We start from the raw sequence: 14,683 nt of genomic DNA, 5'->3' as shown, positions 1-14,683 counted from the left end.
AATTATATCATACGTTATGATTTTTTTATCTTTAATGAAAATTTACTATTTATAACATATAACTTATAGTATAAAATAAAATTATTAATGTTTTAAAAGTTATTAAAATTAAAAGTTATTAAAAATATATATATAATCAAAGTTAGGTATATCCGAAGTTAAGAAACTCGTTTGGAATGCCGTTTCTAACAAAGAATTAACCTGTTCTCAGAAAGGAGTCAGGAAATGTTTATAATAAACTATAAAGGAGTGAATTTCATTACCTCCACGAAGGGGCAATCAATCCACAGCAAGTTGGGGTTAGCTTGGGTCAGTTGGGTTTGAGAGTTGGACTACGCCAGAACCTCTTAATTTGATTAAACTCAGCATTGGAGCAAATCGTTCGATCGTTCAAATTATTTTAATATTAACGAATTAAATTATAGCATGGCTATAGATACACAGTAAAAACTCGATTAACCGGATTAATTGTTGTCATTAGTCATTCGGATAATCAAAGATCCTGATAATCGAATGTATAAAGAGATGCTGGTTTTGTGCATATGTAGCACAAAATTGTTATATGTCTAATAAAAGCAACATGCATTACAATCAACGAAAACCAACGTTTATTAAGAAATTATTAACATTTTCTAACATACAATTTATGTACGTACATATGTGTAATATTTAAATAATAATAATAATAATAATAATAATAAGCCTTTTATTTCACATATCACTTTTTTACAAATATTGTTAGTTAGATATTAGTAGTAAAAAGTAAATAATTAAATATCTTAGTAGTAAGTAAATTAGTTTGTTAGTTATTAATATTAATGTTAGATCTGTTTTGGTGATATGGATCCCATTTTCTTGAGTATAGGCCTCCTCCATTTCGCTCCACAATTTTCTGTTTTTCCCCAGAGTCATCCAATTTTTTCCAGCAGTTTTTGCTATACCGTCAGCCCACCGGCTAATTGGTCTACCAACATATCTTTTCCCAACTGGGCCCTTCCATCGTGTTGTTTGAATTGTCCATCTATTATCAATGTAACGTGATATGTGCCCAGCCCACCGCCATTTTAATATTAGGGCTTGGGTGAATGCATCCAATATATTTGTTTTTTGTCTTATCTTATGATTGTTAACTTTTTGTGTTTTTCTGACTTTCAATATATTTCTCTCCATTTTTCGCTGCGTTACGTTAATTTTTTGTTTTATTGTGTTTGTATAATTCCAGGTTTGACATCCATATAAAAGAGTGGGTGAGATGCAAGTGTCCATGATAGTTTTTTTTCATTTTCATACTAAATTTACCTTTTAAAAAATCTTTAAATGTCCAAAACTTTTTCCAAGCTAATTTAATTCTTCTTTCTATTTCTTCTTCATTACTTGTTTTTCTAAACGATATTTGTTTTCCTAAGTAAATATAGTTATCTACATATTCTATGTCAATTCCATCTATTGTAATATCTCTCTTAAAGCTGTTTGTCATTATTTTCGTTTTACAAGGGTTCATTTCCAAACCAACTTTGTGACTTTCTTGATTTAGAGTGTTTATCATTGTTTCTAATTCATTAGGTTGTTCAGATAATAAAACAATGTCATCAGCAAACCTAAGGTGGCTCATATACTTTCCGTCTATATCGATTCCCCCTTGTCCCCAGGTTATTCTTCTAAATACATATTCTAAAACAGAAATAAAAAGCTTTGGCGATAGTGGATCGCCCTGTCTCACCCCTCTTTGAATTTCTATCTGATTTCCCCTGTTTTCTAATTTCACTTTACTTGTGCTGTTTCTATATATGTTTTTTATTATATTTATATATGTTTTACAAATGTTGGACATTTCTAGTGCCTTCCAAATTGAACTGTGGCTAATGCTGTCAAACGCCTTAGTATAGTCAATAAAAGCTATGTATAGGCTTCTATTAAATTCTCTATACTTTTCTATCAATTGTTCCAATGCTTGTATGTGATCAATTGTGCTGAATCCCGAGCGAAAACCGGCTTGTTCTATAGGTTGTTGTATGTCAATATCGTGGGTTATGCGTTTTAATAGAATTGATGTAAAAAGTTTATACATAGTTGCAAGCAGACTGATGGGCCTGTAATTTACTATATCCAGTGGGTTCCCTTTTATGTACAATAAAATAATGTCCGATGTACACCATTGCTTTGGGATGGATTCTGTGCTAAGTATCAGATTGAATAGTAGAGTAAGATGAGGTATCAGGATAGTGGCACCCAATTTTAAAGCCTCATTTGTTATACCATCAGGCCCAGGACTTCTTTCTGGTTTTAAGTGTTTAATGTTATCGTAAACCTCTTTCATACTGATTGGTTCAATCGTTATATTGGATGTCATCTCATATTGTATCTTTCCTTCCACTAGTTTGTCATCACCCCTTCTTCTATATAGTTCTTTGTAAAATGTTGTCGCAAGGTTTGTCACATCTTTCCTCGTTCTTGTTTCTTTTGAATTATGTTTGAGTTTTAGTATCCAGGGTTTCTGCATATTCAATTCTTTTAAAGCTCTTTTTGTACTTCTATAATTGTTTAAATTTTTTGTAATTACATTGTGCCTGTGCTTGGCGTAGTCTTTTCTAATTGATTTATTTGTGTCTTTAAATAGTACTGTAAGTTTATTTCTTGTGTTTTTGTCTTTGTTATTAATTAAAATTAGTTCAGTGCGTTGTTTTATAAGTTCTTTCGTACTTCTGCTAAAAATAGAATTTTCTTTAACATTTCTCTTCGCGTTTTTCTTTTTTAAACTATTTAATATTATTCCTTCAAGCAAATTATAGTACATTTGTACATCGTTTTGGTTCATTGTTAGGTTTTCAATGCTAATTTTCAATTGATTAGTGTAATTTTCTATTTCTTCTGACGATTTTAACTTACTAAATGTGGGTCTGAAAGTCGTCCTGATTTTTTTTGGCGTATTTAAAATTACTGTTGCCCTCACTAGCCTATGATCAGAAGCAAAATTTATCCTATTTAGGACTTCTATGTTTGTAATGGACTTTGGTTTGTTTGTCATTATGAAATCTATCTCATTTTTAATTTTTTGATTAGGAGAAATCCAGGTCCATCTTCTATTAGCTTTCTTTTTGAAAAACGTATTCATAATTGCTAATTTGTATTCAAAGGCATATTCTATTAATTTTTCGCCCCTTTCATTTCGTTCGCCGTAACCGTATTTACCCATTATCAGATCTTCTTCTTCTTTTCGGTATCCTATTTTGGCATTTAGATCACCTATAACTATTACCAAGCCATCAGCAAGTAGATGTGCTTTTTTTACATCGTTGTAGAAGGAATCTATTTCTTCTTCACTTGATCTCTCTGTGGGTGCATAAAGCTGAATTATTGACATGCTTGTTTCTTCAAATTTTAATTGCAATATTGCAACTCGGTCTGATATCCCAAGGAAGTTGGTTATATTGTTTCTGTAATTTTTCTTTATTAAAAATCCAACTCCATGATGACCCTTGCGTTTTCCTGTGTAGCATAAAATATAATCCTGATATTCTTCTATTGCCTGACCCATTCTTCGAACTTCTGACATCCCTAAAATATCAAATTCAATAGTTTCAAGGGCATAGGTTAATTGCAGGTATCGTTCTATTGATGCCAAAGATCTTACATTTAAAGTACAAATTTTTAATATATTTTTATTATGTTTTGTATCTGTTTTGGTGGTATTTCTAATATTTGCGAGTGTAGGGTGGTAGTCTAATTTCCCACGATGACCAGTCGTCTTGGGAAATGTTTTGTTAAAATTATTTTGGTTTAGTTTTTGCTTGTTCCGGTGGCTAACGTCCGTATCCTATAAAAGTTTCACTGCTGGAGAAGAGGACAGTGAGTTGCTTCTGACTCTCATTATATCAAATGCATTTTTTTTGTTATTAGTCGTAGATAATGAAGCTTGCTTTCGTGGTTTATCAGGGGATATTGTTAAATTTCGTTTACGAGTTGGTATGTTAGATGTTCCTTCCTTAATAATTAACTTGTCATAATTTATGATGGCATAGTTCCCTTTTTTCCTCTCTTCTATAAGCTTTACCTGTAACTCTTTCCTTTTTTCCTGTACTTCTTTAGGATAATCTTCGGAGGCATAAATATCTTTTAAATGTTTCTTGTTTTTCATGATTTCCTTTTTTTTCCAATTATTAATAAAAGATATCAATACTGGTCTTCCTTTATTATTTTCTTTGTTAAGTTTTCCAATTCTTTGTATTATATTTATGTTTCTGTTATCAAGATTAATACTTAAATCCTTTTTTATTTTTTTTACCACTTCGTCCAGCAGTTCTGATTGCGAGTGTTCTTTTTCTTCAATTCCATAAAAAATGATGTTATTGGATTTTTTATTTTTTTCTAAATTATTAATTTTTATTTTCAACTCATTATTTTCTAATTTCAGATTTTCTAATTCTTCTTTTATAGGTTGCAATTTTCCATCTATTTGCGAGATAATGTCTTTTGTTTGAATCGACATTTCTACTTTTATCTTTTCGAAAAATTCTTCAAAATTACTCATTTTGTTTAGTTGGTATTAATAACGTATTTATTCAACTTTGTAAAAACGAAACGTTGATTGTTTCGACGTTATGTATCTGTATTCGTATTATATTATGATGTTGGCACCAAACTGTCACTATTGTAAAAGAAGTTGAGACTTTGACAGATAACCTTATTTATTCGAAAAATATTGTTCTTTTTTCGTATATGCTACTAATTTTATAAAATTATTACGTCACGATCAAATTTGTGTCACTATTAACAGTTTGTATACGTTTTTACGTTAATTAGCTACTTAATCACACCATCTTTGAATTTAAAAAGTCAGGACACAAATATCACTTGTTGTTACGAGCACAACCGGAACCGGATATCGTGTAATATTTACGTACATATAATTTTTCTTAGGTTTCATTGTAGTAGGTTGTCCGGATAATCGCGAATTCGTATAACTGAGGGCCGGATAATTGAGTTTCTACTGTATAACAAATATTCCGAATCCAAATACAAGCAAATGTTTTGTTAAAAAAACTAAAATTGTTAAAACTCCTACAAACTGTGTAGAGTCAAAGTAAGATATTTTGAAACGTGGGTTAACCGATACAAGTATGGTTATTAAGCCAAGTTGTGTCAAACACGAAAACAATTAATAATATTCCCGTAATTCAGCCGCGCGGGCCAAGCCGCGGCTAGGTCGCTACTTCTGTTATATATTAAAGTATATATTTTTTACCAACCAGTAGGAATCATTAGGTACTTTATACGCTTTTAAGTAATAGAGGTATTATACAAATGACATAGTTTTTTAAAGATTTTTTTATAATATTACAGCGAGCGAACCAAACTGGAGACGAAGCTCTCTAATTTTCAATATTTTAATTTGGCAATTGGGAATGATAAATGGAACATTCAGTTTAAAATATAAAAAAAAAAAAATTTCGATAGTTGTTGAACTTGAAATTAGATTTAAGGTTTATTGAGGTCAGTTAGCTTAATTACTGTTAAGTAATATTAACTTACTTACAAAACGATGCAATTCTCTTATTCAAGTTTAACAACATTCAAAAATTACGTGTAAATTATTTTAAAAGCTATAAGAGGGCAAAAAATAATAAAACCAAACAAGAATGGGAATAAAAGTAAATATATTTATTGATAATGTTTTTTTACTTAGGAGCGTATGGCTGGCTGACAATGCACAACCAAAACTACTAAACTAAACTCTTTAAATAAAAAAATAAACTCTTTAAAACTAAACATGTAAAAATAGTACTAGTTCAGGAAAAAAAATCTGAAAACTATAAACATTTGTGGATATAAATTTTAAATCCTTAAAAATAATATAGCCTTGAAAGTTCAAATGAGGTATCAGATGAAAAGGCTTTGGCTAAGCTAGCTAGAATTTTCAAAAAAGTTTTCTTTTTGTACGGAACGATCTGCAGGCGTGCCCGACTCGAGCTTGTTCGGTTATATAGTAATAAATTTAATAGCCTGTAAAGAAAATGAGTATAATAGACGTTATGTGTAACAATACAATAATTAGCTACAGTCAGTTATCTTTTTATAAAGGCGCAATCAAGTTTGTTATTTGTCTTATTGCTTTTATTTTTTTATCTCTATACAATTCCTCTCTATTCTCTTTTAAGACATGGAATGGAAATTGTCTCATATTCTGGTTTTCCCATTAATCCCATTGAAACATAAATTTATATAATAGACCTTAAATGATTACACATTTTCTTAATTATTTCAATGATTACATTTTTTATGAAAGTGAGCGTATAAATATTATGTAAAATGCTAAATAACATATTTTATAAGATGATGTTTTCACAAATAATACCTATTTAAATAATTTACCTTTACTAAAAAATTAATTATAATAGCAGTTACAAATGCTTACTCATTTAGGTATTATACTTTAATATTAGCAAAAAAATTAAATAAAATCATATGATTAACATAATCTCGACTGTATAATTAAAAAATACAGAATTGATTGCATACCAATACTTAAAAGTTTGTGAAATAAATATTTACATATTTCGAAAAAAATAATTATATTGAAATAAATAAAAATAAAAATTAATGAAATTTTGGGACTTATTATTTTATTTTATTAAGTACAGTGTATTTATTACCTAAAGTGGTTAAAAAAATAATAAATATTAAAATGATATTTTAGAAAGGTATTGGCTCGATACCGACTTCAAAGTTATAAAATGTTTGTGAAATTAGTGTTTACTTTTTAGTTCATTTAGTGTTTAAATTTTAGGTTGAGTACCGTAGCCTCAATTTAGATTTTTTTTCTATCTGATCTTTGTTTCTGTAGTAGCTTTTACAGTCACCAGGACTTCCAATTTCATTTTGTTTTAAAATAGTTTTTAAAAATTTTACGACTTAAGATCGGTTTCCACCGCGAAAGAGAAATAAAAAGTCCGCCCCCCCTAGCAGTACTCGCTCATTTTTTGCGCTCTGCCATTTTGATTTATCATGCATAATTATATCTAGGAATTATAAGTAATTTATAAGTTTCTAAGAACACGATATATATAATTCATGACTTAATAATAAAAAACCGATTTCTAACAACGAACTAAAATTATTTTCATCAATTACTGATCCTGTTTGTTTTCTTTGGCAACGACTTCAAAATTATAAAATGTATAATATTATGTTGATGTTGATATGTTTCCTATGTAAAAAAATCAAAACATTAAAAAAAATAATATTTCAATACGTAAGCGTTCATAATTAGAAAACGTATTTATTAATAATCTTATTCTCATTAACATATGGGAATAACAAGTATTACCAATCAGCTTACTATTTTATTATAAGTATAGAACGTACTATATAGCCATATCTTATAAGTATATGTAATAAACTTAAATCTGTTATGGAGAAGCCATAGAAAAAAATAGTATATTAATTTCCAAGGAACCCATTGCTTGCGAACAATTTATTCATGGTATCTATCTATCTATCTTATATCTGTATAGTTATTTTCTCATTCTCATTTAAACGTAGTTAATCACAGTTAACAATTATGATTATTAAGTGATTAATATATTGGACTTTGCTTTTAAAACAGGAAACATTTGGTATAACATATACAACTAAGTATATAATAAATCTGTATTTATGTCGCACTAAATAAAATATATATTAAAACTAAAATAGTGATTCTATAACAGTTTTAAATAGACACCAATTAAAAGCAATTTTTCGAAATTTCAAATATTTCAGGCTTCAGGTTTTTCAGTCTAGGTAAACATTTAAAAATATAGTTCAAAAGTTCAAGTTAGTACAGCTTGCGCGAATAAATGTTTAGCCCGACGACTATTTAAACATTCATTTACAAAACTGCATAAAATTTGTATCTTTAAAATCATAATATATATTATTAAAATAAAATAAATAATTTTGTAGTAAACGGGGCCAAAGCCGCGAGCGGGTCGCTAGTTACGATAAATTTAATAAGGCTTCATATGGAATAAAATAATTTATTATATATTTAATGGTTATAGTTCCTAAAAAAAACGCAAAATAATTTCTTATAATAGGACCTTAGTGAAACAAGAGCTAAGTGAATTTTAATGGATGGAGCCATTTGGATTTGCTGCTTAGTCATAAAAATGTTCAAAAGTATCTTATAGCGTATTGTATTTATACCTAAAGCGTTTTTTAGTCAAATTATTTTCTTATGTTACTTAAAATCCAGCTATATGTATATATAAGTGTAAGGTGGGCGAGGGAAACCAGTAGCTGTAGGGAAACACTAAGAGAGAGTACTTGAAAAAAAAAGAGATTTTCCTTCCTTCCTTTCCTTCCATTTTCCCCTCTTAATGTCCACGCAAACAAAGTTGCAGGAAATGACTGGCATTAGGTAGAATCTTATGAAAAAATTGAAAAAGAAGAGAAGCTGAGAAGTTTAGCTTAACCAGAGCCCTTTCATCCGATACTTCACTTGATCTAGCTAGCGGCATTAATACCAAAATTTTCTTTCTTTTAAGGCTAGTATAGTTTCGACAACATAATATAGCGGTGTGATCTAATAGTTTCGATGTAACTTTTTATAACTGCGATAGTTACCACTGCTCATACGGGGAGAGCTGCAAGTAAACGCTAGTATTAAATTTGACGTCAGACCGATAGGCATAAAGTTACTTATTTTTGCTTATTAATTAAAATCTAAATCTGATAGAGGTTGCAAGTTCTACTTAATTAAAACAAAATGCACCATTTCACGGAAATTGCCAATGACACATATCGTTATTAAAGTAGGTATGTTTTTTCAAGTCTTGCATTTACATTGTAGGTGATAATTTTTTGATGACTGAAGAGTATATTTGTTTTTAAATTTTGGACAACACAGCCTTTTTTACCTACTTTTTTAAATAGGGAAAAGTGGGGAACTGAGTGTCTCAACAGTATGAGTATGTTACCTTTGCATACCCTTCAGTGTGCGGGATACAGTACAGTAGCGTGAAGCTGATTTGATTAAAAATTACGAAATGCAAACTTTATTGAAGTTTACAAATTATTTTCCTCCTCCATAGACTCCTTCCCCCAACTTACCACCCAATTTTTGAAAAACGACTGACGAAATCCAGTTCATTTGCCCTTGTGGGCGTCAAACGCAGACAAGCCACGAGTGGAAAAAGTTTAATTATAATTATTAATTTCTTAAATATTATTCATATTTAATTTTCTGCTGATAATGCAATCAACAAAAAATGTCAAAATGAATCATAATATACTTCGAGGTTTTTAAATAATTGATAAAATATAAATAGGTTAGTGTAGTTTTAGGTGTAATAAATTATTCTAATTTACCAGTCAATTATATTTTAATTTCTTTCACTTTATTTACTGAAGTGTTTTTTCATCGATTTTTTGTCTGGTATTTGTGGTGTTGTTTTAGTTTGTTTAGTTGTATAGTATAAGTAAAGACTAATTATTTTTTATAATGCTATTTTTTCGTCCGTTTGTAATTACTAATATGATATATCTAAAATTATTCCATTATAGAGAAATGCTTAGTATTATTAATTTCTCATAGTCAGTCCGTATGAGTGGTGTCCTTCTTTACCTCCTTCTTTCTTTCGCCTATCCTTCTCTCTTGTTTTACCTGCCCTATTCCTCTCCCCTCAATTTTCCCATAAACGGGTTTTGGAGGTTAGAGAAAGCAGAGCAATTCCTAAATAGTATATGCTTTGTCGTCAACGGAGCTGTTGAACTGATTCCCTGTCTCAATCGGAATACAAAGCGATCATCACCAGAAAACCGCCTACGTGCAGATGCCAACTAAAGTTTAGACACACAATATCCTCTCATCACCATCAACTCTCCATCGCCGTAGGGCTTAATATCGAAATCCGAGTAAACATGCCGAGGTCATTTATGCGTTAGTATATTTAGTGGAATAACAGTTGCGAAGGTTCGATTACGATTCCAATTCGGAGGATGTAAAGACAGAGAAAAGAGTGTCTTGACACTAGATTTTCATGTTTCTTCTATCTATGCTGCTACCGGGGACAACGCTTAGCTAAAATAAATATATTTTTTACTTTTCACCTGCTCCGATAAATGAATATATAAAGTGCATTTTTTCTACAGTATTTGAATAAAAATTATTGAATACTTCATAATTATTTAGTTATATTATTACAAAAAAAATAATAATTGTTATTAATTTTTCACCTCTTTCGTACTCTTATTTATTACCCTACTGTAAAAGAAGAGTGTATTTAGACATGTTTCCAATTCCATTACTACTGTATATTTAATATGTGTACATATGGACATTTTTAATATTATTAATGATATATACCATAATATTTTGATAATTTGGGATAGAATAGCTTTGATAAGGTGTTGTTTATACTTACATACATACTATTGTTATCTTATTTTATAATTGGACACATTTCAAAAACTTATTAATTGACATTTTTTTTAAGAAAACTAGTATCTAAATGAAATTATAATCTTTTCTGTTACTTTACAAGAAACGATTTTAAATACGGTTAATTAGAGGAACTAATGCGATTTATAATATTTTTTTAATGATCGTTCTCGTTTAGTTGTAGCAATAATTATAATTATGGTTGAATTTTAAAAAGTTTACCTTTTTTTAGCAATCCTGTAGATACTTCCAAGCAGATATTCTTAAATTCAATATCCACATTTAGAGACGCTGCTGGCATGTTCACTTGAATACTTCTATAATCCCCCTTGCTCTGTATATTTTTTTCCGTATCTCGATGCAACCCTACCGCACTAGACATGCTTCACTTTTTTTAAAAAAAAAGTTTTTATTATTTAAAAAAAGTATAATTATCTGGATGCTATTTATTTTAGGCATTAATTTTAATTAAATATATATTTTTTGCGGCATTAGGTATCCACAACAGTGCTTCGCGAACGCAGGTGACTTACTGACGGCTTGTTGACGAATCGGATTATTATTTTATACTTCAAAGGAGATTGAATCATATTACTGCCAATTTAATTATAAATATATGTATTACCAAAACTGCTGACTTTGTCTGGTGTAAGTTTCAAAATTAATATAATTGTTTATTTTTTAACCGACTTCTGTAAGAAACGGTTTGTTATGTCACAACTTTTGACTGGGTGAACCGAATTTTATGATTCTTTTTTTATTTGAAAACTAGTGTTTTCCACGTGGTCCCATAAATTTAATTCAAAATGTCCTTTTTGGACCGGATGAAGAATGTGAGGTTTATGGTCAACCTAAAAAAAACATGAAAAAGAGATGATTCTTAGTTTCTATTTGAATAATTTGACAGTAATTAATTTTTAAAAATGTTACCGCGAAAAAAGCTTATTTCAGCCAGTATAACCTACCAAATATGATATTATTTTTACCCGACTGTGCAAAGCTCGCCAGCTGTAGAAATGTTGGTTTCTATGTGGCGTTGTAAAACTCAAACGAATTGATAATTGTTACTTCTATCGATTTTTCTTAACCTTGCAGTTGTTACCAGACGTTATATTGTCAAAATGAAAAAAAAATAAATCCTCGAACTATGTCAAGTGGGGTCTCTTATTCAAAAGTTATTTTAAAGTTTTTTTCCTAATTTTTTATTTTAAGTTATTACTAAAATAGCAACAGAATAAAAACATAGAATATATTAGAATTAAATTATGTAGATTTAAATTGTTTTGTTTTAATTTTGTAACTTTAAGTCTGGCTAATTTTCATATTTTATAACAGATATGTATTCGTTAAATAGCAAAAAAAACCCTAACAAAAAAGATTGGAATAAAAAAATATACAGGGTGGAATTGTCAGCACCACTTTAAATGAAACCACAATTTTAACTACTCTATAAAAGCCTAATATAATTCAGAAAAAAAATAATTCCCAAAAATGAGAAAGTTATTTTTTCAAAGAAAATAAATAATAAAATTGCGGCAACGTCGCATACGTGTGTGTGCGTCACACGAAATACAGGTATGGATAAAAATCGTGAAATGAAAAAAAAATCGTACGTCCAAACTGTTGAGGTACCTTGATTCATTTTTTTAGCTCTGGGTTTGAAATATTTTACCCTATATGCAGTTTCAGTAAAAGAAGCGCTGCCTCTTCCACCCTGTATATTTTAAAAAAACAAAAAACCCAACTGCATAAAACTATAAAGACAAGCCCAATAATCATTGGGATTAACAGTCGCGATCTATTCTTCAGCCCATGGGAGCTTCACTAAAAGCTCTGTAAATTTAAATACGTAACAGTAAATATTTAAATGAAATAAAATTTACATGCTCAACCGATTTGCTATGTTCTAACCTGGAAACCTAGTGTTAAGACACTCTGTTCCTATTAAGACACTTTGCCTCCGTCGAATTGAACGGAAGTAAACGCCGCGCTTTACTTCGTTACCAGAGCTAGCACACGCTTGTACTCTAGCGCCTCGATTAATTTCCTTCTCATGTGATCAAATTAAATTGTGTTACATTTCCATTTAAAATTTAAAACGACCAAAAATCATATTAGTATCACGAATACAATGTTGCTGCATTGTATATGTACATACATAATTATGTATATAGCATTGGTAGAACAATTAGTGAAAACTAGGCCGCCGAGCTACAGCACGGAGGCACTACGGAGCCACAAAGATATGACTGTAACGCGACGGTTACAGTCATATTGTGGGTTTGATTCCCAATTGAGGGAATGAACTATTTATTAATATATTGTTAGGTTGTTCTTCCCTCTGGCACCAAGGTAAAAAGCTCGCGTTGAGTTCCGCCACGCAAAAGTGTAGAACGTAGTGTTTTAACACTATAATACCATCCATCTGCCTACCTTGCTATTTGCGGGATAAACCGTGAACTCATCTTTTTACTACCTATATATAAAATCGAAACAGATGTTAATTATTGTCTAAAATAATGTAATGTATCTTGCTTAGGAAATAATATGCGAGTTAACCTACAATATTCGAGGTCAATCAATTGTTAGATAACATATTTATATAGTATCTTATAAAGACATACACGCCGTATCTAATATGTGGGACGACTAGGATAATAATGAATATGACAATTTCATTAATATATCTCGAAAGACAGTGATCAAGGATGTAAATGCAATCTATATATCCTGTTCAAGGAGCCGTGAGATAAAAGGTAAACAAACAATAAAAAGTCGCTTTAGAGGTCATCATTGGAACTAATATATTTTATAAAAATAACTATGGAAGGAGGAGAAGAAGGACAAATTAAAAAAACTATCGATGTTTAGAACTATTTTTTATCGCTGCATTTGTGCAGACCCTCTTACCATCTGGTCTACGGCGGCGGGGAGAGTCTGCACGCACGTCAGAACCCTTCAGGTGGCCGGATTTCGTTACAGATTATAAGAGCCACACATTGTCCAGGATAAGCGCACAGCTCTTCAGGTAAGCATAGAGAAGTGCCCTCTCTTCCACCACCGAACCATCATCCGCATCTGTCATATCTCTTCGAGATGCCATTCAGGTAAGCTCTCCTCATGAATTTCATCACGGCTTAAGTTTTGTATTTGTTTTTGTTCGAACGAACGAACGAACGTACGAACAAACTTTTCCGCTAATAAACATAGATTTATAATGTAGTAATTATATTAATTATTATTTATGCGGTTAACTTTAAGTCTAAACAAAATAATCATAAACTAAACAATCCAAAAAATATTGTTTTGCAATTAATATTCTTTATATTAAGAGTGTGTGACTATAAATTATATAGGTATCTATACTAATATAATAAAGCGGAAGAATTTGTTTGTTTGTTTGTTTGAACGCTAAGATCTCTGGATCTACTGGTCCGATTTACATTGTTTTTGTTTTGTATGAAAGCTGCATTCTTCAGAAGTGCTATAGGCTATATAACATTACATTATACATATAAACTAATATATTTTAAAGTACTTTCTAATTTGACATGCAATTTATTCTGCCATCTTAATAACAACCGTCGCGTCGCTACGCAACCGTTACCGCGACATTTTGATATTAATCCTTATGAAAATAAATATAATAGTCACTTTTAGCATTTCATCTTGATGGAAATTATAGTTTACTGTATAACATTCTAATAAATAATTAAGGAGATGTCACTGATTCCAAATGACCTAGCCTACGGGCGGCACAGTATGACCGACGAGAACGGGCAGATGACGTTGAGGGTTTTATAAATTTTCATACATTTTCGAACTTTATTTGCTGTTTATAATTAATTTAAGCTACACTTTGGTTCTCTTCTTATTTTATTTGATATTGCCCGCTAAAATTATCCTGCTTTATAGAGAGAAATGTTAAGTTATTTCGTAGAGTCGATATCTATGTACGCACGCACGGAAAACTTTAGGTACTTTTTCTAATATTAAGAATATCTATCCTTTAGTTACTTTTAATCCTTTTGTTGGTTAATTTCAATAACTCAGATAATTTTTTCTAATAATGTGTATCTACTTATTATTCTTTTAGATCATTTAAGCTTATATTTACTTATTAATTCTATTGAAAATTGAAAATAATTTAATGAATATATTTAATAAATATTCTTATAGTTGAAGCAGGCGTAGCCGCGTCCGGGTCCACTAGTATCCTATAAAATTCATTTTTCTTTATATCTTTATTGTTATCTAAAGTTC

The 14,683-nt window shown here is 30.1% G+C and overlaps 1 protein-coding gene across 1 annotated transcript in view; it reads right to left on the bottom strand.

Annotated features, from left to right (window-relative positions):
- The window catches only part of LOC146528937 (endoplasmic reticulum disulfide reductase DNAJC10-like), a 41,693-nt gene extending 30,720 nt beyond the window's left edge, over positions 1-10,973 (bottom strand). Inside the window, exon 1 of the mRNA XM_085203844.1 lies at positions 10,643-10,973. Coding sequence (XP_085059970.1) covers positions 10,643-10,802 — 160 coding nt within the window. The 5' untranslated portion in view covers positions 10,803-10,973. The remainder of the gene's footprint in view (positions 1-10,642) is intronic.
- Positions 10,974-14,683: the final 3,710 nt, after the last annotated feature.

The sequence above is a fragment of the Heliconius melpomene genome, chromosome 19, assembly GCF_056956725.1.
Source record: "Heliconius melpomene rosina isolate 202511_hmr_F chromosome 19, ASM5695672v1, whole genome shotgun sequence".
NCBI lineage: Eukaryota > Metazoa > Arthropoda > Insecta > Lepidoptera > Nymphalidae > Heliconius > Heliconius melpomene.
The sequence above is the reverse complement of the archived record's forward strand: the minus strand, read 5'-3'. Positions and strand labels throughout refer to the sequence as shown.